Source organism: Ostrinia nubilalis, chromosome 8, assembly GCF_963855985.1.
Source record: "Ostrinia nubilalis chromosome 8, ilOstNubi1.1, whole genome shotgun sequence".
In the NCBI taxonomy this organism is placed as follows: domain Eukaryota; kingdom Metazoa; phylum Arthropoda; class Insecta; order Lepidoptera; family Crambidae; genus Ostrinia; species Ostrinia nubilalis.
Genome location: NC_087095.1, coordinates 2,272,532 through 2,298,481, shown reverse-complemented (window position 1 = coordinate 2,298,481; position 25,950 = coordinate 2,272,532). Strand labels below are relative to the sequence as shown.

The 25,950-nt window shown below is 34.9% G+C and overlaps 1 protein-coding gene and 1 long non-coding RNA gene across 2 annotated transcripts in view; one reads left to right on the top strand and one right to left on the bottom strand.

Annotated features, from left to right (window-relative positions):
* Positions 1-25,950, top strand: part of LOC135073728 (alkylglycerol monooxygenase-like) — a 51,452-nt gene that overhangs the window by 17,094 nt on the left and 8,408 nt on the right. Inside the window, exons 2-7 of the mRNA XM_063967888.1 lie at positions 3,254-3,425; positions 8,087-8,214; positions 9,441-9,592; positions 14,653-14,756; positions 18,071-18,233; positions 20,345-20,496. Of these exons, the coding sequence (XP_063823958.1) occupies positions 3,267-3,425; positions 8,087-8,214; positions 9,441-9,592; positions 14,653-14,756; positions 18,071-18,233; positions 20,345-20,496 (858 nt within the window). The 5' untranslated portion in view covers positions 3,254-3,266. The remainder of the gene's footprint in view (positions 1-3,253; positions 3,426-8,086; positions 8,215-9,440; positions 9,593-14,652; positions 14,757-18,070; positions 18,234-20,344; positions 20,497-25,950) is intronic.
* Positions 11,143-12,002, bottom strand: LOC135073737 (uncharacterized). The gene is made up of 2 exons (XR_010257700.1): positions 11,663-12,002; positions 11,143-11,385 (listed from the first exon to the last, which is right to left on the bottom strand). It is a non-coding gene; the product is annotated as an uncharacterized LOC135073737 (long non-coding RNA).

Genomic DNA, 25,950 nt, shown 5'->3' with positions numbered 1-25,950 from the left:
GAAAATTCTTGAAGAAAGATATCGGAGAGAAGCGGTAGTAATTACTAAAGTTGAACAGCCCACACTAAAGAGGTGCTGAGATGGTTTAAAATGATCCAAACAACTATAACTTGAAGCTATTTTTAGCAGCGTGACTCTTCTTCTTAAGGCGATTAGAGTCCTCAATCCGCGTCAAATGGGCATTTTGTAAAGCCTACTCCTCTTTTACTGCTGGACAGAAATAGTTGAAAAAAATATATGTTATACAACAGTTCAAGGACTACATTTGTGACGTTTGAATTTTCGCTACGTCTCTTTGTTTTGAATTAAAAAAATAAATACGGGACATCGATTTTTTACTTAAATTCCCTACTCCTCCAAAACGGCTATGTTAATTTAAAAGATTTTTGCACGAATAGATTAGGAATTCTTTAATCTTTAAATGACACGTTGCATTTTTTAATCGAACAATACTTTCATTCATAAATTTTACTTTTGATAAATTCCGAACGTTTTGCTGTTGAGGGGGCCTTCGCGGGGTGCGGGCGGCAGTCGGCCGCTGGCCTTCAGACGGGGAGGTTGTGTCACTCGCTGCAAACTGACATTAGCGATCAAAATGAATTTTTTCTTTGGCTGAGTTGCACCACCTGACGTGACCTAACTTTGACCGTAGCTTTGGCGATAACCGGTGTTTTTTTGTATGGAGTTTGACAGATTTTTGACTTTTGTCAAATTTAAAATAAGATGGTGCAACCTAGTCTTTGTTTGACAATAGTTTTTATGTCAGAGTTGTTCATAGAGCACGTTCAGTCAGACGATACGATTGAATTAAGGCATGCTCGGACGCTATTATCTACCTAAATAGAATCTATTAGGTAGTGTAAAAAATCGACTCCAAAAAAAAAACGGCACTAGATAAGTAAAAGTTGAAAATATATTCCGTTATTTATTTACTAGGCCTTTGCAATCAGTATCCAAATTAGGAGCGAGTCAGAATCAGTAACTTAATCGATTTACGTGAAGAAAACAATTTATATTTTTCATACTTAGCCTCGGCGCAAATGGGCCATTTAGAATTAGATTTTCAATATGTTTCTTCGCGAAAATACCACAGTTAAATAAATAAGATAAAGTGGTATTGATAATTAATTGTTCTATAGAGCTTATTAAAAAATGTGGATACTGATTACAAATGCCCGTATATCATGATTGATATTTTCGGAGTCGGTGACAGCCTACCTTTTGGTGATTCGTTTTGGAGTTGGTTTTAATTTTTGGTGAAAATTAATTTATTTCATGCTTTTAGTAGACTATAGGTACTCAATAGACCTTGTTATTGCCACTGAAGGTGCATAGGTACACAGGACATTGATACCATATTTTTCATGTTAAGTGCAAATAAACTTCCCTAAATTACCTAACCATGAAACGTACCTATAGGCTATAATAATTAAAAAGTTTCGTCGATAAAAACTGAAATCCTCTTATAAGATGATGAATTTTGGGAGCATGTCATGAAACTAAAATTATTAGCATACAAAAACGTGTTTAAAAAAAAAGGTTTTTTATTTAAATTTATTTTTTTATTTATTATGATGTGGAATTTTCTGCGGCGTAGTAGAAAGATTTTTCGTTATGTAGCTCGTAATCATTTCGAAGAATAGGGATGTTTCCTGGGTAAAGCAAGAGTTTGAATTAGTCCGTCGGTCAACTTACCAAAAAATACTTTAAATGTATTTTTCACTTTTTTAAACTTATGAAAATTTAAAGAGATAAAGCGCGCCAAAGTTCAGAAGAGGCCCATGAGGTTAAGGCGTGCTTAAAATTGTTGCGATTTGTGACGTCACGCGGAATTTCATCGCATCATAACTTCGTAATTACTTGTTTGTTGACAAATAAAAATATCCCGTGTCCAATATTTTTTGATAGTGTAATTGACGGACTAAAAGTGTTTTTTTAAGAAACTAGCCTATTCCTACGGCCACATTCGAGCTCCATCATTAGTCTCTGTTTGCCTTTGAGAATTGAAGTAGGTAGGTACTCGTGATTTTTAAAGTAGCTTACTTACATAATATTACTTACTTATATTTATATAAATAAATAAATACAAATCAAACGAACCTAAACTCGATGGAATCGTTTATTCCCGGAGTTGCTATGGGGCCACTGGCATTCCAGCTCTATCATTAGATCGACTCCATGTCATCACAATTATTGCATTGTCATCCGAATTACATGTATATCCAAAATTTTAACTCAATCAGTTGTTGAAGGATTTCTAATAAACAGACGAGATTAAGCACATTTTCAGTTTATTATTCATAAGTGACACAAAGAGAATGACAATAGACAAAAGAAGAAACATTTGCTTTTTTAAACCATAGACAATACTACTATGTGTTCCAATGCCTACAGTTGTCGTCAGGAAGTTGGTCTAACAAATTCAACTTGCAAGATTCCACCGAAGTTACCTACATATTACATGTTCAAATTTCGAGAATGGCTGAACCGACAAAAACATTAGAAAATTTACGAAAAAAAAAAAATATCCCTTACAAAATGTTCATGGATTGTGTTATTTTTATTAAATACCTTTACGCCCGAGTTAAATGACACCGACATCAAGGTTCATCAATTCAAGTTTAAAATAATAGGCAGTAATGTCATAAAAAAAGAGCTTCTATTCTGTATCTACCTATGCCCGTGTAATTTTGATCGGTGTCAAATCGGAGTTTTCGTGCGGGGTGCGCGGGTGTTTCTCGCGGCGTGAAGGTCAAACGCCCAAGGTCATTGAGGACTCTAATCGCCTTAATTCCTACCTGTATTTTAAATGCAAAATTTATTTCTCAAACTAATTTTAAACTTTCGAAGTTCAGCGCTAGAGGTAAATGAAAGGTCGTGGGTTCAATTCCCACCGCAGGCAATAGATTTTGTCTTTGTCAAGTATTAAAATTATTCTATGACATTTTGTTGGTAGCGGCGACTGGTTGCGCCGCCATGGTGTCCCGGTGAAATAATAGCCCAAAGGCGTTCAATGTTTTAAATAATTTTAATCTTTCGATTATTTTATATCTCGAGTCAGTGTCAGGTCGAAAGGATGCGCGATGCTAAAAGCAAGGGCGTCCGCGGAAGACCAGCTTCTTGACATGCCCTTATGAGCATACCAAGATAAATGCTGAGCGGGATCGAGCCTAGTAGTGGCTCAGTAATTGTTTTTGTTCTTATTGTGTTGTTATGTGTCAATAAAGATTTTCTATTACTATTTTGTCCCCAGATCTGACGTCACCATGGCGATGGACTACTCGTTCGCCAACGCGTCAACCTCCAACGGGTATTCTGATGTGGTCAGCGAGCACCTTAAGGGCATAGGCAGGCTGTTCTACATCCACTACCCTCAAGAAACTTTGTACGAGAAGAAAGAAGATGTGCCCAACTTCTTCAGACAGGTAAGCTAATGAGGGCTTTCGCGATTGAAAAATCCGCGGCAATACGTAGACGCGAGGTCCAAATGCTGCATGATTAGTTATTTTTGACATGACATTGACAGATATGTCAAAATCCAACAATCACGCAGCATTTGGACCTCGCGTCTACGTATTGTCATCTGGCGGATTTTTCAATCGCTAAAACCCTAATTGTAATCTGCAGGTTTTGCGATATGCCAGAATTAACATAAATACAGGGATTCAAGGCAGAACAATCATGAGTACAGGTGGAGCGTGCCAAACATATGATGATAGACTATGGATGGCCATATTGGCCATCTTCTATACAAAAGATTTTTAATTTTTTTAATCCTCAATGTAGAGCCTTTACAAATGAGCAGATATTTTTCTTATTTTCTTCTTATTCATCTAAAAAATATTTGCTCAGCACAGAACATCAAAAGATAGACTCAAAACTGGGCTTTTAAAAAAATATGAACAAAGACATTACCTCTGAAATAGTGATACTTTTACTAAAGTATTTTTATTTTGTATAATTAGTCATCCATTAGTCTATCATCTGATTCTCCTTAATCACGCTATTTATGAGACACCCTGTATATGTATATGGCATGATTATGAAATTCAGCACTAATGTTCAGAAGCCGGTATTGTCTAATGAAAATCAATTAAAAATGTAAGCAATGTTTTTCTGTAAAAAAATAAATTAGAGTTTATTTTTGTCAATTAAGCCTAAATACCTTTACGAACTACCATGTTTTAGACTTTATTACATTTATTAGACTAAAAGGAAGCTCATAATTCGATTTAAACTGAAGTAAGTCCTCAGCTAGGTAGATTCAAGCTTACGATTGCTGTAAATATTTAAATTAAACATTTTCTTACTTATTTTTATATTTACATACTAGCTTTCCGCCCGCGGCTTTACGCGCGTGGACCCCTGAACCCTATTTTTTTCCAAAATAAAATTTAGCCTATGTTACTCGTGGATAATGTAGCTTTCGAATGGTGAAAGAATTTTTAAAGACGGTCCAGTAGTTCTTGAGCCTATTCATTACAACCAAACAAACAAACAAACAAAGTTTTCCTCTTTATAATATTAGTATAGATTTATTTATTGGACTGCTTTTCTTGGTAGCTATTTTTAAAATGCATAACACTAACCTACTAAAATCGTTTGCCTTTCAAACTAAAATGTATAATAAGTAACTTAATGTGCCTAAAGGTTTAAAAAGGGGTCAATCATTTCAGTTCGTTGCCTAATTTTTAATTACATTTATTCTTTTCTTTTCTATTATCGGAATGACTTTTTAAATCAACTTGACCTCAATTTCAGTTATAAAAGTAGATACCTACGAGTAAGTGAATAAAAGTCACACGTATGGTTGACAAATCAAACCTTGACTTTTAATACAATATTGTGACATCGGTTAAATTACTTGTATATGTATAGATCTAAATAGACAAGTTTGATAACTTTCAAGATTTTTATCACTTACTAATGGCGCAGTTACACTATACGATAAATTAATGGAGACGGAGCATGACGCACACCGATGTATGGGCGAAACGAAGTGAAGTGTGTGTTTACACTATATGTCTCGATCAATTTCCCGCATAATGTAACTGCGCCGTTAGAAAGGGTATATTATATTAGAGAATAATAGACATTAACTAAAATAAAATGATGCGATTTCATATAAACATCTTCCTTAACAACTTTTATTTATTTAAGAGCACGTTGAGTCGTGATTAAGTAGTTCGTGATTTAGTTAGCAACCACGACGACTGTAAATACTAAGTACTTACTGTGACTACTATGTAGAATTTTTTTCGTCAACAGTAGACGATTATAAAGTACCTTTATGAGCGCAAACGTGTTCCACGTTTTTAGAAGTACAATTTCTAAAAATATTCTTCCTTCTTTTTACCTTATTTCTATGGGTTTTTATAGAACTTATAGCTTTTCTAAGAAACGCTATGTGAACAATAGACATTTTAGCTCTGTAAAAGGTCACAAAAACATTCAATGAATATTTTCTAAAAAAGACCTTTGTTGTGATTCAAGACAAAAAAAGGTATAAAAAATATACGGGTATTTGTAGTACATAATATCACCAGCGATAGGTATCTAATTCACAAAGAGCTTTTTCTTATTTCCCTTTGGTGTATAATAACAAATTTAACTACCAAGTTTCTTACACGTGACTGTCAAGAAACGGCAAGTAGACTCTACCAAGAAACAGAAGCTTTTAAAACTTTGAGATTGTTCTTTAGAAAATGATACATTTGGGCTGAATGCACCATCTAACTTTAACTTTGACAAACATCAAAAATCTATCAAACTCCATACAAAAAGCACCGGTTATTGTTAATGTTGCGGTTAAAATAAGATGGTGCAACTTAGCCTAAAATTTAAGTAAAATGGTTTTCTGTTGTGAAAAATGAATTTTATTTTTCAATTCGTAAAGTGTGCTTTTACAAAACGCCCTAGGGGTGCTTCCGAGCTTTTATATTTCAAATGGATGTTTGAAAAGTATTTTTTGTACTGGGAAATATGAATAGAATGTGTATTTGTTTATGAAAATATAATTTCATTGCCGTTTTCTAAAATGAAATGGAAATTAATTACATATATGTTTTTAATGTAAATAAAAATAAAAGCGTGGTCTGTATATCATAAGCGACGTAATATTTTATATTGTGTGAAAAGAGGGATTAATTAATTTTCGGTGTAAATTCACTTGCGTAAACTACCCTAATTAATCATGTAATCGATACCCTTTCAGTTTAACTATACCCAATTTGCTTCTCTGAGAAACCCAAACTGATTTGTCAAGAGTACCGGTCGGTTAAACCTCAGGCTAGCCAGCCAGTTAACCTCATCGTGTTACGCGGTGAACGTCTAATAGTCAAGTTACCGTGGTTACGATATTTCGTAATTACTGCAACATATAGCTTGGAACGTTTTCAGGTTGTGTTAAATAGGGCACTGCGTTTCGTGGTAACCGGTAACTTGAGTTAAACTTGTAGTTAGCGGGCGTGAAGTACTTAACTACTCTTAATTTCACGCCTGCTCATAAGTTTATTAGAGTAAAATATCATCTCACTATTAGCCATATGACACACCATATTGTCGGCCATTTGGTGTGGTGGTTCGCGTACCGGATTACTATTTCACGGGTCGTGGGTTCGATTCCCGCACAGTACAAACATTGGTGTTCATTAACATATTTGTTTGTATTGGTCTGGGTGTTTTCTATCTATATTATTTATGTATTTACAAAAAAAAGTATTTTAGTATGTTTATATTTCTTGTCTAGTACCCATAGTACAAGATTTGCTTAGTTTGGGACTAGATGCGCAGTGTAAAATACCCAAGGATATTTATTATTTAATTTATTGTATATACAAGCTATATTTGTGTATGTGTAAGGACCCTGAAAAGAATCCATAAACCAATTGCAATATTAAAAAATACATCCCTTCGACTACGCTTTTTCAACCAACTTCCACCAAATCTAATGTATTGAACCGGTCTTTATGTAAATACAATTCTATTCCTTGAAAACTCTAAAGGATACAAAGTTTGTTCCAAAAAACGTAGTAAAATAGATAAAGAAATGACCCAATTACGTAAAAGCCTTATTTTGGGGCGAAGGGTCGGGTTCGATTCTCTGAAATACGACGGGCGAAAATATTATTTGTGTTTACATTTATTTTCGAAAAGTCTATCGTTTCTTAATTTGTACAAATAAAAAACAAAGTTTTTGTCCCGTCAGATTAGTGTCACGAATTTTTCATAAAATTATTTTAAAGGTGAAAGAAAATTTAAAATTGAAACTTTTTTGTGCTTATTAAACCTTACAAAGCATTTTAAAATTAATTTGAGAATATTAACTTGTTCGATGTTCTAAAAATAGACAAAAAGTAATTTCAGTTCATTATTTTATTTTCAAATGCGATTTTAAACGTACCATATAGTTTCGAACTAGCCAATTAAATTAGTGTGATTAGTGAAAAAAATACTTATTTAATTATTTATTTACAATCTTACACAGTGTCAATTACATAAATTGTCCTTATCAATAAAGATAATGTAACTATGTAGTTATCTCAAGCATAAACGATCGTGTAGGTCAAGGCATGTTTCATTCCCATTTGTATTGAATATTTTATTGTGTCACTAAGTAGGTATCTATACTACTTATACAAATCACTATTTGCAATTTATTCACGGCATTGTTACTGTTACTGTTACGAAACAATACTTGAACACATTTTATTTTTTTACATTTCATTGTAATCTTCAAGTCCGTAGGTAATTGGGTATGTGAATGACGTACATACATAAGAATCTACGAGTATATTTAAGTAGGCATAATTTTACTTTTACATTAATAAACGTTATCTAAATAATCGCTAACTCCTCACAATTCACAAACTCCTCACAATTCACAAACTCCTCACAATTCACAAACTCCTCACATTTTGTTATAAATATTTTTATAGGAGGAAAATATCCTTTAGTTGGGACATTATCGTACGACCTAACTAGTCGAGTGACTGCTCTAAATTGTCAAACCTATCGAAATTTTAGTGATTTTTACATTGCAAACTATCTAACTAGCCGTTACACCTGTATTTTCTTTTATTTCCAGTCATGGCCGTACTTCTTCTTATTCATGATCCTGGAACACATCGTGCTTCGGCTAAAGGGCATGAAAGGGATCAGACTGAACGACGGCATCACTAGCATATCCCACGGGATCCTACAGGAGTGCGGAAGGTATGTAGATCTCACGGGACTATTTGCCAACTCTTTTTCCCTCTACTGAAACTCCTTTATAGCTGGGAGCTATAGCTTAATTTGACTGAAAATCAGAGTCGTGGTGCTACGCACTGCGTCATTATGCTGAGTGGAAGCCTTTTTGGCATCATTTCTAAATTAATTTATACAATACTGCTAAGTTTTGTAATTTGCAGTTTTTAATGTGCCAAATTAAATGAATTTTATTTTTTTCTTATTCCCCGATAAAACCCAACCAATGACGACCAAGTTTGTCAAAAAGTTTGTCAGGGTTTAAAAAAAGTGTCAACGGATCAGCAACTTTTTGTTTCCGCTTGACAACTGCTGGCCAATTTTGCTATTCGACTAATTAATTAAGACAATGTTCAACAGTCTTGCTAAATAAACATACAAGTGAAATCTGAGCACCTTCATAGAGTGCAGTTTTACGCAAAGTGCGTACAATGACTTTTCTGTGGTCAGCAGTTGAAAATTACAGGTCATGTATAAGCATTAATTGTGAAATTTTCTACACTCGACCTATTGGTAGAATGATTTCGGCCCAGGCTTGATGACGTTGTATAAACTGATTAATCGCATATTACAGTCAATTAGGCATATCGAACTGTTCAAACCAATTGAGATTATACCTCGCCCCATTGGAGGCTTGGCAGCGCCGATAAATTCACTTACTAATTGATTGAACCATTGGACCACAGTATTGTTGTGATCCAGTGGCCTTACACATTGTGCAATAATGCATCTCATGTAAAAAAATGCTTGAGCAATTCGCCCACCAGTATAGGGGTGTATGCCAACTTTTGTATTATTTTCTGGTAATTACAAAAGGATGTTTCTCCTGCAATAGATACAAAATGAACTTATGATAATAATGATAAAGCTCCTCCTCGTATTATAAATACCTAACCATCATCAATATCATCATTATTACCATCAGCCTCTAGAAATTCACTGTTGATGGTATCATCATCATCATCATCGTTTCAGCCTTGGGACGTTCACTGCAGAACATAGGCCTCCCCCAGTGATTTCCAGACCGGTTGGTAGCGGCTTGCAGCGCCTTCCTGATACCTTCATGAGGTCATCTGTCCACCTTGTGGGTGGATGCTGGACATCCCTCAAGTGTGCGTCTTCTACAATCTAAAACCAGCAGAAGAATAAATTCAGCAATCAGTAAATTAATTCCACTTTATGTTATCTTACAGGCTAGTATGGAGAGGAGCTGAGTCGTACCTTTACACGTGGATATACGCCAACTTCAGACTGGTGGACCTGCCGTGGAACCACACTTTCACCTGGTACGCGGCGGCCCTCGGGGTTGACTTCTGCTACTACTGGATGCATAGAGCTTGTCATGGTGAGTTGCAAAGAAAAGATAAGAAGGACTATTCAAATTAATGTATTTATGGTGTAGATGCAGTTTAGCAGAATATAATAGTTTCAGTGCTGGTGGTACTTTGCCAAAAAATATCCCAAGTCAATTTTACAAAAGGGCAGATTTTTCAATAGTCGGATAACTTTTAACTGAAGAATAAAATTGACATTTTGACATATATTTCCCGTACTGAAACAACTGAAACTGTAAATGTGTGTGTTCTTCAGTCAAAAGTTAACCAGCGATTGAAAAATCAGCCCTTATATTATAAAACGCCTTTCTACATAATACCAAACGTTAAAGAGCTTCAAAGATGCTCTTGTTTCCACATGAAACAAATATTTTTACCCTAAAATACTTAAATTGTCATCATCATAACCACTGACATGGGTCGTATTTCTAAACGTTCATTCTTAAATTAACGTCAAAGGTAGACAAAGGTACGTCCCGGGTGATATTTTACATTAATATTTCAATTGTCTCGTTAAAGCTACGTAGGATTGTCAAGTTTTAAAACAGAAAGACGGATTGGTCGACCAAATTAAAAGGATGATTAGGAATTAAGTGTTTAAAAATTTAATCCAAGGTTTTGTCAATATTTACTTCAGTAAGACAAAGTCTTTGTTGAACATGGCAATTATAGTCCAGTCATTTAAGCTTAAATTAGGTAAGAATCTCGGAATTAGAGATACCCAGCTGTAAGTCTGTAAATACTTGTATATTGACACCCTAAAAGTTGTCTCAAAACCTACATATGGTAGGGTGTAAGCAACTATTAAAGGACAATGTTCGTTCTCCATACATTGTTCGCCGTTAGATCAACAGTGCCGAAATAATACTTTCTAGGTTCTAAATGACACAAATCTTTATGTAAGAACAATTATTCCTGGCGGACCAATTCTATAAACTTATTGATAGCAATATTGTTATCATAACCTCTTACTTACTAGTATTGTATTATATTATTTTATGCACATCGATTTGGGAGATGTTCTGTATTGTAGTTGTCGCAGCCAAATTGTATTATAATATTGGACGGGTTTTGGAAATAGCTCGGCGTTCCACTTTTATGATTTACTTACTTACATTTTGCACGTAAATAAATAACATGAATCCTATGTTTACTTTCCACTCTTGACATTTAACACGTGACTTACCAAACTAACTATCTCCATGGTTACCGTCTTAGTCTATCGTAGATAGAGAATAGAGGTAGATGGGTCATTAGCGTACACCTGAGTGAGATAGCAATATATGTACATACCATATCTATAGCTACAACAATAGACTTAGTATTGGCTACGTTAAAAATTACCCTGATTTTAGGGGTAAATAGGTAAGCTGCGGGTGAAACTGAGGCGCAAAATCTAGTAAGTATTACTATAAAGGTGAAGTGAAAGTTTGTGTGTATGTATGTTTACCTTTTTACGCTTAAACAACTGGATGGACTTGATTGATGGCGTGTGCGTGCAAGCTTTTTTCTATATTTAAGAGGTTAAACTGAGTTTTTGAGGATTTAAATAAAAAACCACTTTAATATAATACTTTAATCAGTATCACTGACCCTTAAACAAAATTAATTTGTTTTAAAAATTCCTGACGATATCAGACTTTTCTGAAAGCTTTTTAGCTGCATGATGTATTCGAACTTTCAGATACTTTAGCATCTGGATTCAAAATGTCTGGAACATATTCGAGAATGTTGACTTGGATGCCAATGTACTCGGCCCGTACACTCCGTCCATTTATTTCTTAAACTTGGTTCATTCGGGAATCTAAAAACAAAAATACATGAGGGAATATTGACTAGGCCTGCTGGTATCCCCAGCGGCTTATAACCCGACTAATGACAGATTACATGTATTATCATAATGAATCTTCTGGCACATGATGACTTTCACTCCAGTCGGTTAATACCCAATTTATAGGTTTAGAATAATCAAATTTTTAACATAATTACGAGAAAACTTACATTTCGGTAACATCAAACAATCGTTTTCTTAATGTTTATTACCTTCAGTTACCATATAATAGCGAAAAAATGCTACTTACCGATGAAAGGTTATGTTTGGTTCTTTTCGTTCACTACGGCTTTTACAACCAATTATACAACAATTCACCATTACTGCAAACGAAATCACACAAAATACTGTGTAGAACAATGTTCTGATTGTTTTATTTGACATGAAATCACTATAAATTGATGAAAAACATCAAAACACCACGCAATTGTCTGCCACCAAAGCAAATGGTGGCAAACATAAAAAACCGATACGCAAGCGGAGACAGAAAAAAATGTTTTGTCCTGCTCTCCCATATTTATCTGACATATAAGCTTTCTCACTCTAATTTTTTTTTTTAATTAGTAGCTTATCTATACTCTATCCTCTATCTACGTAGTCTATGCATGACTAGGGATTGAACAACTTTTAATTGAATATTATTAACAATTCTCGATAATTATTATCGATTGAAAAATATTCGGTATTTGAATCGAAAGATGTATTCAATTTTATCAATACCAAAATATTCAATTTTAATAATAAAATAAATATTATTTACTACCACCTATGAAATGTTCTAAAAATTGCCTGGAGCGCTCCCCCAATCCTGGGTTTTCCCTTTCCAAGCTGAGAGGATATCATTTTGGTTCTATCGATACATTATAAAGGTACTTAATATTTGAAATGTATTACCAATTATTGTTATAAGCATTTTGAGCGAATAAAACTTTCAATTCTATTAGAACTTTAGACATTTCTCTCACTTTAAGCGGCATTGGATTTTTCATCGAATTTTGAAACTGTAACAGATATATTAAAGATGATCCCATATTGTTGTCATTGTCTATATCAGTGTTATGATCACAATTCTTTTTATTTTATTCATGACCTTCGACCAGTTGGACACATTAGATAGCTTCTTGTAGTATCGTGCAATATATTTTTAACTTTTAATTAAAATCTAGTCATACTGTAGCAATTTGGACGATTTATTTTATTTACAAGATCGGTATCTTATTGTCTATGATGACCGCAGTCAACATCACTATTACATGGAGTCCTAACAATGAAGTACGGCATTGCCTTGTGCCGATTTTACATAGATTTTATCGACACAAATTATGGAACTTCATAGGATATGGAGCAGGCCACGCCCTAAAATGTCCGGATGTCGTCATAGTATTATGGAATACATATAAAATACTTTTATTATTTCATTTTTTAATCCTCAAGTGTCCGTTACAATCTAATTAATATTTAAGTATTCAAAAAGTAAGAGATTAATTTTGATACTTTACTGCTGTGCCCAGGAATCTAAGGCGGTTTCTGACAATGTCCTTTTAAGGTCAAAGGTCACAAAAATCGGTTTTTTGCGCTTTTTTTGGAAATATCTCATTTCCTATGGGTTTTTTGCTATTTGTATTTATTATCAATATTGTAGAATACTAAATTCTCTACAAATTTTGTTTAAAAAATTTTTTTATACGGTGAACCGTTTTCGAGATAGAGGGCGGAGAGCGCGCGGTCACTGCATCACTTCAGGTCAACTTAAGCGGTTTAGGTTTTTCATACAAAAGGATTTTCCCGCTAATTCCCGTGGGAATTTCGGTAATTACTTGTTGTAAATAAGCTTTAAGTTTACTAAGGTCACGGTAAGTTTACGGACAGACAGACAGACAAAAATTTTACTGATTGCATTTTTGGCATCAGTATCGACCACTAATCACCCCCTGATAGTTATTTTGAAAATATATTTCATGTATAGAATTCTGTCCGTCTGTATGTTCCTTATAGAAACAAAAACTACTCGACGGATTTTAACGAAACTTGGTACAATTATTCTTCATACACCTGGGCAGGTTATAGTATACTTAGGAATTCCCACGGGAACAGGAATTAGCGGGAAAATCCTTTTGTATGAAAAATCTAAACGCTTAACGGAAGTTAGACGCTTGAAATTTGGCATGTAGGTACCTTAGTAAACTCAAAGCTTAGTTACAACAAGGAATTCCCGAAATTCCCACAGGAATTAGCGGGAAAATCCTTTTGTATGAAAAATCTAAACCGCTTAAGTAGACCTGAAGTGATACAGTGACCGCGCGCTCTCCGCCCTCTATCTCGAAAACGGTTCACCGTATAAAAAAAGTTTTTAAACAAAATTTGTAGAGAATTTAGTATTCTACAATATTGATAATAAATACAAATAGCAAAAAACCCACAGGAAATGAGATATTTCTAAAAAAAGCGCAAAAAAACCGATTTTTGTGACCGTTGACCTTGAAATTTAATAGTTGCTTACACCCTACCATATGTAGGTTTTGAGACAACTTTTAGGGTGTCAATATACAAGTATTTACAGACTTACAGCTGGGTATCTCTAATTCCGAGGTGAACTTACTATAATGACTGGACTATTAATACTGGCTTTATCAAGACACCTGGCAGGCGTAATTGCCCCAAATCAATAGAGACGGCTGTCTTTTCGTATCGACCTTTACGCTCAATAATTACTGGCCAATGACAGGACCTCACTTGGCATTTCGGTAGTGACACCTACTGGCAAGTGCAAATACAATTTATTCTTATCGTATTTGCCGCTCAACGGACAAAGCCAGTGTCATAGCCACTAGTTACGACCTTACAAGCCAGTGGCGCCAACTGTAACCTTATTTACGTAACAGAACGTCAATGACAACAAATCGCTGAATGCGATCCTATCGAGTAATCGTTCTATCGAAATGACCCTTATGAATACGGTTTTAGAACTGTTTTTCAATGGGACGACTTCTGCACGTCAGCGAGATCTTGACTGTCAAAATACGTGAATAATTATGCCCGTTTTTGCCATCAATCCCTAATTTTTAAGTGACCTCTGCAAACAAAATGCCTGTTATATGTAACCATAGAGGTCACTTAAAAATAAGGGATTGATGGTGAAAACGGGAATTAGGCCACTGGTGAGCGCAAATACTAATCAAGTCAGTCAAGTAAATAGAACGCTAAACGAGTCTTTGGTAAATTATTTTTTTATTCTTTCAGAGGTACACATCCTATGGGCACAGCATCAAGTGCATCATACCTCAGAAGACTTCAACATGGGGGTGGGGATCAGGCAGTCGGTTCTACAGGGATGGTGTGGATTTGTGAGTATTACATTATTATTGTAGCTACTTGCCGCAGGGGATGAAATTAAATGCTATTGTAATTATTATGAGCGTATACTTACCCCTTTATTACAAACGGTCATAATTTTATTTTTGTGTGTTTATTCAAAGTGTTTTTATTCAATTTAGGAAGGCTCTACATAGAGTAAAATAATTTTTAACTGCTTTTAAATAACTGATCCGCTTTTATAATATAAAGTAGGATCGTGTTTAATTTGTATCAAATATCGAAAACAGGATAAAATATCTACTACTTCAGTATTTAGGCCTTTGCTGCTGAATATAGGCCTTTGAAATATAACGATGTACCCTTTGCTCTTCGACTAATTTAGCCAATATTCAGTGAACAGTAACAGCTGGATAATGTAAATAAGGCCGTTTGTAAGCCAATGCTCACGCCAATAACACCGATATAATATCAGTTTGTTCTTGCTTCAGTTTTGCATGATCACCATAAGGCCATGAACAGTAAAGTGTCAAAATATGTAGTACGTGACACACCCTAAGTGGCCAAAAAATTAATAAGACTATCTTCGTTCATTCGTCCTTTTCAGCCGAATGACGTCCACTGCTGGACAAAAGCCTCCCCCAAGGATTTCCACAAAGACCTATCCTGCGCCGCCCGCATCCAGGCACCTCCCGCGACTTTAACCAGATCGTCGGTCCACCTAGTGGGAGGTCTGCCCACACTACCTTTTCCGGCTCGTGGTCGCCACTCGAGAACTTTTCTGCCCCAGCGGATAAGACAGATAATACTTCCGGAAGATAAGATTACCTTAGAGTGCGAGCTTATTGCCTACTTTGGGTGTAACGAACTATTTGAGGCTGACTGTACTAGGTCGCTAAATTTTATCATCAACTAGCTGACCCGGCGAACTTTGTTCCACCTTAATGGCAATAAATAAGCAGACTTTTTTTATTTCGAACGGGATAAAAAGTATCCTATGTCCTTCTCCTGGCTCTAAACTACCTCCCTGACAATTTTCAGCTAAATCGGTTCAGCCGTTCTTGAGTTATAAGTGGAGTAACTAACACGACTTTCTTTTATATTATATAGATTATTATTGCTCCGATACGATGAGTTTGCTCAATAACTTTATAGAGGCAGGTTACTTGGTATTGTTTCCAAAGAAGGGTCAGGCGGCATTATCATGACGTGCCAAAATTAAATTAGGATTATGATCAGGGTGAAAGGTGGAAGCGATGTATAGGAATTATGAAAGCTATATCGGGGTAAAACTTGCTGAATAAAAAAGATTTTTCATGAGCAAAATATTCACAAATTAAGTAACTTAAAATCTTGAAATTGCAATTACAAAACAACTGAAAATATTCAGCATCCGAATGGGTGTTTAGCAATTTATCAACAAACATGCCACAATTTCATCAATTAGAGATAAGCTAAGGCCCGATTCGACCAAACTTTTATCCGAGAATAACTCCTGGTATAACCACAGAATAATAATAATAACTGGCACATTGACAGTTTCAGTATGGGAAATATGTCAAAACTGACGATTTATTGTGAGATCTATCCTAAAGTGGTCATTACGTAATCATAATTGCTGAAGATAGCCAGCCCTCTTAGGACAAAGTAACGATCGTTTGTCCTACGTTATCTTTATTGAGATGATTTATTTACTAATCTATCTAGATCTAATAAATGTTAGAGAGCAAATTTGCTTCATCATAGACTAGCTTTTGCCCGCGGTTTCGCCCGCGTGAAATTTAGTTTGTCACAGATCGTCATAAATTATAGCCTATATGTTATTCTGGGTTATAAACAATAATACTGTAAAGTTTTATCAAAATCCGTTCAGTAGTTTTTGCGTGAAAGGGTAACAAACATCCAGACATCCAGACATCGAAACTTTCGCATTTATAATACACTCGTCGTCAAATAAATCGCACCTCCCGCGACAAGCACTTTTAAACGTATGCATCCCCACTTCCCACCAATATTGGCACTACTTAAAAGCCTAGTTCTAAACTTGATTTCATTATAGGATGATTTTTACCCCAAAAATGTGTCTTTAGAAGGATCCAGAGTCCCTTCTTCAAAAAATAGGTAGTTACGCTTGAGCCAACTTTTATGGCTATAAAACTGTTAAGTTGGGATTAATCGCTATCCATCGGTTAAAGAGGACACGTGAGATCATTATTTGGTTTTATTACCATAAAAATTGGTCTAATTGATCCCAGAGGTGAGCCCAAAGTGAGGTCTTTTTTCAAGTCACATTTATGGTATATGTTAATCATTTATTAAGAAATTGAATGTATTTTTCTTTAAGGATATTTATTGGGCTTTCAAATAACACCAATATTGTTGGGGTACCATGATTGTGTCAGAAGAAAATCTTTAAAGTTCGCGTCGCGGAAGGTGCGATTTATTTGATGTTGAGTATATTAGTAGGATTGTACGGACGACGGCACATCAAGGTAAATACTGTGACATCATAAGCAGTTGCAATACGTACTATTTTGCAAAGCTGTATATTTTAGGTACAGTAGAATCTCGATTATCCGAACCTCGATTATCCGGATATCCGATTATCCGGACTCATTCTTCACGGTTTCTAATTACCGATTCAGGGTCTGGACCCATAAAAACCGAAGGCGCCGCCACCGTAACATGGTACGGACGTCTTCTTAGTTCATTGTTAAAAGAAATGGATGACCAATGGTCTAAAATTTAGATTTTAGGACTCTAAAATGATGTATTGAAAACCCTTTCTATTGTAAAAAGTTAATTATTGTTTGATTTTACTTTGAAATCGATTATCCGGATTTTCGATTATCCGGAACACCCCTGGTTTTAATTGATCCGGATAATCGGGATTCTACTGTAATTCTAATCAAAAGCGATTCGATACCAATAATGTGTAATATGTGTATATCACTCTAAAACTTTTGAATATCGCTCCACAAATTAACTTTTCGGTTTGTTTACGACCGTTTTCCGATACTGCTCGCATCGCTCCCGGCTCGCGGTCATGGCGGCGAATACATTAGCGATATTGGAGCCATCAAATTATGCGTGCTTAGCACTCAATAGTATCGATAATTTAGAATTTTGCCGAGCAATATGAAATGGAATAAAGCCCAGCACCTGTCTGCTTGTTGTAATCTTTACCAGTGCTAGAAAGAAATTACAGCTTCGATACTACTTTTTCCTTCATATAGTCGCGCTATTATGTTAATGCATAGATATGAAGATAAAGCCATGAAAGCCCCAATTTCATCCACAACAACTCTCTGACCGAAATTCCTAAAATTACTTTCATTGTTCTCAGATATTCTACTTGCCCCTGGCGCTGGCCATCCCTCCTGCCCAGTTCGTGATGCACCACCAGTTCAGCTACCTCTACATGTTCTGGATCCACACCGAAGCCATCAAGAGCTTGGGCCCTCTGGAGTACATCCTCAACACACCCAGCCACCACAGAGTACATCATGGTAAATAATTTCAACACAAACTAAGATAAAGAGTAGTACAACTTAAAATACTTCTTTTGTAGTTTCTGATGCAGATTCCAATAATAATAACTATAAGTCGATTTCATAGTATTCAAAATTCTTAGTTGTGCTAGCCTCCTGAAATACACCTAAGCTGTATTTCTGCCCCAGAGAGTTAGAGATTAACTAATATTTAATTTAAGAACATTAACATCTGTGAAGCTCAAGGAAGGTGGTTGTGATTGTTTTAACGCAATATCGTAACGCTTTTAATTTTGATCCATAAGAAGTTTAATCAAATTAAATAAAGATTAAGAGGATCTGCTCGAACGAAATTTCAATATTGAAGCAGGCAATTTTCGGCGGATTACAGGCCTCTTAAATTCTAAGGCAAAAATGCGAATCTAATCACGCCGATAATGGAAAAAAGGGAACACCAGACAGATTAAGGAGCGTCTCTGGTTTGATCAAACTTTTTGTGTCAATAGAATTCGTATTATTCATATTAAGCCTATTTTTTGATAATTTTTGTTACAATAAAATTGGTCTAAATATTTCACAAAATACAATATAAGTAGTTATTTACTTCGACACGTGTATTTACATGACACCAGCAATATGCTCTTTGTATTTATTTAGCCTGAGATTATTATATGTATAAAATTAATTATGATGATGATGATTAAATACACCGTGTTACTTTGCATTCTTGCCATATTCACAGAGATAAAAGTAGGTAACAATACCTATTATTTAAGATAAACAAGAGACTCCCATAAAGAAAGTACACTAAGATTTTAGTAAATTTGGTTTTTCAGTACAAATTGGAATAAACCAATTTTGTCTCGCACGTTCTACAGGTGCAAGTGGAATAAACCTAGTGGGCGTGGCCTAGTTCTTAATTTTATGGCTTTGGGTACCAGCCTTTTTATCCAGTCATACCTAATAACTATTTTATAATACTCTTCAGTTGATTTCAGATTTCCTTTCTACTTTACGGGCTTAGGACCGTCAAAAATACGTAATAATTAATAGGGTTTCAATTAATTTACAACATTGTACCCTATTTTTACAAATTAATAAATTAAGTATGAAATGAAATCACCTTATTCACAATTAATTATTTATTCATAAGTTCCGTTCTGATGAAGGCACAGTCTAGCACGGCGAAGCGTCGGTTTTTCGCTTTAGTTTTCGCAACACATAAACGTTTTGTATCACAGTTTCACTAAAACAATCCTTTCATGTAACGCGTTTACACTGTTTATCTCTTCTGCGCATACCAGTCGTTTCAAGTCACTCCAAAAATCCATTGGTGTCAGGTCCGAGGATCGTGGTGGCCAAGCTACTGGACCCCTCGTCCAATCCACTGTTCACCAAACGTATTATTCGCGCACTTGACGTCCTTATTGTGGGGGAGCACCATCCTGCTGGTAGTAGAGCATTTGGTGTCATTGAAGTAATATTAAGTACATTATAACTCAATGTTTGGTGTAACGCTAACTTAAGGGTACGTCATCAAGCATTTCGTCTAAGACGTCTTGCAGACACTCCAAGCACCATTTTGATTAAATTATTCGTTGTTTGAATACACTTCAGTCATTTTTGTATTATTTATAACGTGATTTGTGTTTGGTGAATTTCTCAGTTTTTTACAAGTGTCAAAAAGACATTTTAAAGACAATAGATTGCAATAGATATTTAAAAATACAATAAAAAGTAAAAAAGTCTCCATCGCCATCGCCAACAAGTGATGTGCATGCGTTACGATAATTAGTGGTATGTTTAACAGATTGTCGATAAAATAAAATACTCAAGATAAAAAAAAAAAATTTCGGGCATTATTTTATTACGGATTTGTGTTCAGTATCAGTAATATAGTAACCTCTGTAAATATGGCAAGAATGCAAAGTAACACCCTGTATATTAGTAAAACTAATTAATTGATTAAAAAATAGTTTGAATATTAGTAAACATAAACCCTAAATAACGCTTAGATGAGCTCCTTTAAGTGATACCTAATTGTTTTAATTAGAGCTTACGAATATTTAATGATGGCACATGCCTTTGTTTTATTAAACATCGTATCAAATAAACGTTTTTTTTAACAGGCAGCAACAAGTACTGCTTAGACGTGAACTACGGTGGAGTGCTCATCATCTGGGACCGGATCTTCGGTACCTTCAGACCGGAGACAGACAAAGTGGAGATCGTTTATGGACTCATCTATAACCAGCCTTCGTTTAACCCTCTGTACCTACAGGTAAGCTATTTATCAAATATTTACAGAAGTAAATAGCATTTACCTACTGAGCAAGAGTTCAACTACATATGTACAAGTGAAATTATGGTCAAACAATGGTCAAACTCAGAGCGTTCTCAGTTCAAATTCGGTCAAACTGAGCATGCTAAGCGGTACATGATCCACGACAGTCATCATCATCATCATCTCAGCCACAGGACGTCCACTGCTGAACATAGGCCTCTGCTTTCCATGTTACCCGGTTGGTAGCGGCCTGCGTCCAGCGCTTTCCTGCTACCTTTATGATGTCGTCGGTCAACCTTGTGGGTGGACTACGACAGTCCACAGTAAGTCGGGTCCACGACAGCCGAATAAAGTAAATTTTACTTTTTTAACAGTAACATTACATACACTAAGAAACATAATAATATGACCACCTACAAAACTAGGTACTTAATAAGTTTACACCTGTAAAGCCATAACGCAAACAAACGTTTCTCCTCATCGATGTATGTGCGCTTATTATTTCTTCATCTATGCCAAAAAACACTCAAAATGAAACATCAACACATTTCCATGCAAAAGACATTCAAAACCAATACCCATCCCTGATGGAATTCACGTTGCCTTTTAAGCCGTAATTAGCATGATCATATTCCAATAAAATGACCTTACTGAAAAACCCATCCACCTTATTTTGTTACACACAAGTGTCACTTTCGTTTGTTGTTTTGAAAATTGAATTTTCCGAACGCAAACAAAACCGGGTTTCGATCAATGCATTATAACCGATCTCTTTGTATCACTCTCAAGGGATCCTCTGATGTTCTATTGAAGGGGCAGCATTGGTCCTCATTGTTCTGTTTAACCTTTGAAGGTTTTCTAAACAATAGCTAATATTATTGGGACTGCCCTTTTGTTTGTGAGTTTTCCCCGTGCTTAATGATAGAGCTCGTGTCCTTTTGAAATAGAACCGGATTTTAAACTTTCGTGTTCCATTTCAACTAAAATAGAGAAACACGGGTCTCAACGCGACATTTTTATATGACTTACATGTAGCGTTACTCATGTAAAAAATGTCGCGTTGAAAGTGAAAAACATAATGTGTAATAAGATCCTGCACAATTGCACATAATATATGCACAAATAAAGTAACAAAATCTGCTGTTTCTCCATTACTACTGATAGGTATACTTATGTAGATAGTAGGTAACTACATATTTATTGAAAACAAAAAGCTTTACAGGAAAGTCTATAGATATTAGACAAACACAATCATGTATGAGAATGCAGATCATGCCTTATACGTTATTTATTATACCAAAATATTATGTTATTGGAACATTTAACCTGTAGGCCTAAGATGCGCGCCGCGATAAGCGGTTATCACGCCGTTTTATCCATTTTGCCCATACATTTTGACGTCGATAAAAGTTATCACGGCGCGCATATTAGGCCTATTGACGTGCTTTTAGACCTGCATTATGATTCTCTAAATTACAACACATAAAATCATTTATGATTGAGTTTGCAATTAAGTTTGAATCGACTTTGAGCAAGAGCTTTTCAAATATTTTCCCAAGCTTTTCTTCAAGCGGCTTTTGTCTGTGTTCTAGGAACGAGATTTATTTCGAAGAATGAAATGCGAGTAACTTCAGAATATTTGAATAATAGATAATAATAATATGAAATCCTTCTACTATTATTTTGCGAATTTATTCAGCTGTTAGATACGTTCTTATGTTGCCATATACCTAAGGTATTAACTGCTACATTAAAAAGCTTAGAACAAAGGGTAAAGCACATCATTAAAAGTAATGAGGTACTAATGAGTGTAATTACCTCTTTATTGTCCTACATCCATTGTACCTCTCTGGCATTTTGACTGTAATTCCGACAAAGTAGGAAGGTGAATTTTAATGACATCATTTTGTTGACTTTTGTTTTTACGAAAAAAAAAAAACTTCTGTGGTATAATAAAGACTATTGGATGTGATTTTTACAGGCATATGACGTGAAGTCTTGTTTGAATATTAATTTTACTATCCAATGGGAAGATATTGAAATTTTTAGGGGAGGCCATGTTCAGCAGTGAACGTCCTGTGATGATAATGTTAATGATTTTTAAATTAAAAAAAAATAACATTACACATTTAAATATTTAAGAGAACACCGCCTAAATTGTACCACTTTTTTTGTATTTCATTAATTTCTTGTTTTGTGTGGTATACAATAAAGTTTTAATCCATCTATTTTTGTTAAATATTGTGCTTTATCAACTTGTAATCAACTTCAACTTGTACCAAAACTGCAAACATTCCTTTGACAGTCTCTGATTTTATTTATTTGCTTTTGAATTTATATCGACAACTCTATCGTGACCAACATGACGTATAACTTTTGCAATTTCAAAATCGATCAGTATTGCTTGAATTTGATTTATTTGTTTGAAACTAAAGTCATTTTTCACCAAGTTAGGATAACAGGTAAACACATTTGACGGCCGTCTGGAATAGATATGGAACAGAGGTCGCGGGTTCGAGTCGGGAAACTTATATTTTATATTAGTCATCGATATTTTATTTTTAGCTACTAGACGAGGTAACCTTCGCACTTCTCCTATGTTCTTCTGATTAATTTTGTCGCGGGTCCAATGACAGTTTTTAAGTTTCCCCCGAGACATACTTGATCGTCACTGGTTGTATTTTTATTAGCGGTCAAGCTGTAAATCCTGGCTACACAGGAGTTGCAGCGGTGGGAACGAGAGGTGGGAATAGTCCTGAAAAAGTAGACGAGGTAACCATACTAATATTGTAAATGAGAAAGATATTCTTTCTGTCCGTTACCTTTTTCACGGTAATACTACTGAACCGATTTAGATAAAATTGTATTTATCAAGACCTCTGGAAAAACATAGAGTAGTTTTTTAAAAGGGGGATATAGAATCACAATCGCGATATTTTTTTCTGTGAGAGACCGACATCCACGCGGGTGAAACCGCGGGCATAATTGCTTGTTTAAAAACAAAATGTCCTCACAAACTCTCTTGTTTATAATATTAGTAGTAGACTGTAGTTACATAAATCTTTGAGCGATAAATATTTCACACTCCCTGCCCAGTCATTAACAACCCTTAAAAGCATATTTAATTACGCAAACACAAATAAAACTTGATCCACACCTCGACCACTGCTAAATGGCTTCCAATTAGCGATTCGGCACAGCCCTCGTTAATTATTCGAATCGGTCTGTTGGTGGGCGACATTTCAAAGCTTTTAGCTGAATTTTCGCTTTTTGCGCTGCACTATTAATTATTAAAGCATATTTATATAAAACCTCACGTTAAAATTTTACAGCAGAATTCATGAAAGTAAAAAGTCTTGGTTGAGTAGTTAACAAATATTTCATAGTTTCTGTCATAATTTTATTTCTGCACACTCTCTGACTAATACTGGTTGCTAGTAAAATAATTATCATCGTATTAGAAATCATAATTATTCCAATTCAAAGCAAAATAAGGATTCATCTAATGAAGATTTAATATAAATAGAATCTAAACTCTTTCCTCTCTCTATCCCTGTTTTTTCATATTGCAATATTACTTAAATTAATTTCATAGAAAGTCATAATAATAAGCCACTTTAACTTTATTCACATAAATTGAAATTGTTTTGATTTGACAAAATTTAATTCAAAATTCACTATTTGAAACGGAATTCCACTAGCACTTCCATTCCAAATTAAATTAGTTTTAAAACATTTCGGGCGAAACTTTACATTCTCGTAACAACTAGTAACGAGTAGTTTTGGTCGCCTGCTTTTATATAGCAGTAGCTGAACTAATTACAAAACTGAAACGCTTGCAGTTCCACAAACATGTATTGAAACTGTTTCAAACCGCGAAAATACTACACAGGAATTTCCTTTAATAACAGTCTTTTAATAACACCATAAGAGAACTCAGTAGGTGCACATAGGTATTAACTACATTCTTTCTAGCGATCGCAATATTTCTTCCACCTTGTGTTACGTTAAATTAAAAAAATAAAATATTTGCGGAACATACTTGGCTTTTATTGGTTGGATTTTGATTGGCGGTTTAGCTGCATATACTGGCTACACAGGAATTGTCGCAGTGGGAATAGTACCGTATTGTTTTTTATGTGGATGAGTATTTCAGAATGAAACTCACAAACTCGGTTCAGTTTCAAGCATAGATTGAGGCTTTTGATTGGCCGAATCACAATATTGAGACCAAACACAGGAATGCGGCTAATGGAGAAAATATGCAAACTCCAGACCAGCATGAAGAGTGTAGTCTAAATCTCAAATATAGAGAGAGGTGTCATCCTGCGTGGAATGAAGACTTAACGACGCACAAATGATGCTAAAGAATTTGCCTTGCACTGCAAAAGCGAGAACCGATGTTAATTATGTATTTTCTTTGCACTATGAAAATGAGAGAACATACTTTATTTAATAGCAATTGGGTAATATTTAAGGCACGAGTAACGACGGTAATTAACTGTTAAACAAGATCAAGAGCTTTTAACGGCGGGAGCGAACATGAATTTGTTGTTTAAATAGAAATCTTATCACAATGTAGTTAGGTGGATGTTCCGTTGATTATGTAAGTTAAGCCGTTTACACAGAAATGCTCAAAGGCAGATGCTGTGTTTCTAGAATTTAATAATAGAAAACAAATAATTGTATTCTAAACCATAAAGTATTACTTAAGTACTGAGCTTTGTTCGTAGTCGACCGTACTTTATCAGACCTCTAATTGTGAGAATTTCCTAAATACATCTTCAACCATAAACTTCACTACAAAACAACTATTCTAGAACAATGGAGACCTTTTTCGCATGTACGGAGGACGTCATATCAACATAAACACTGTGACACCTTATTTTGTTGTAGTAACTAAGTGCTATTTTTGCTACAAATATACACTGGCTGATTTTAACCTAAATAATAACTATAACCAGTGTTTTCACAGACTTTTAAAGTTTGTTACAGTTAAATTAAGATGATGCAAGCAACCCAGGGTCTTTATTTTTCAACGCACGTTTATCAATTTCTATACTTTAATCAAAGTCTTTCAAGGTTTTGTAATTTCATTTCTCAGAGTGAAACTTCGAGCTGTAATTACGTTGCTAATGCAATGATGTTCCCAGTAACGAGATGTGATGAGCAATGTATGAGATTCTGAGAATGTGCGTTCACACACACAGAGACGAATAATATAATAATAAATAAGAATTAGAAGAAGTAAAAGAAAGTTAACCTTCAAGGTTTATTAGTAACAAATCTATTAATCACAGTAGATGTTAGAAAGATGTGCCAAATAAAAATGAAATCAAGATTGATTTGTCTCGTAACATTTTAGTTCTAAGGTAACTATTTGAAAAAAAAAATCTTAAGGGAGAGTCCGCTAATTTGGACCAGTTTTTTTCAATCCCATTTTACACATAG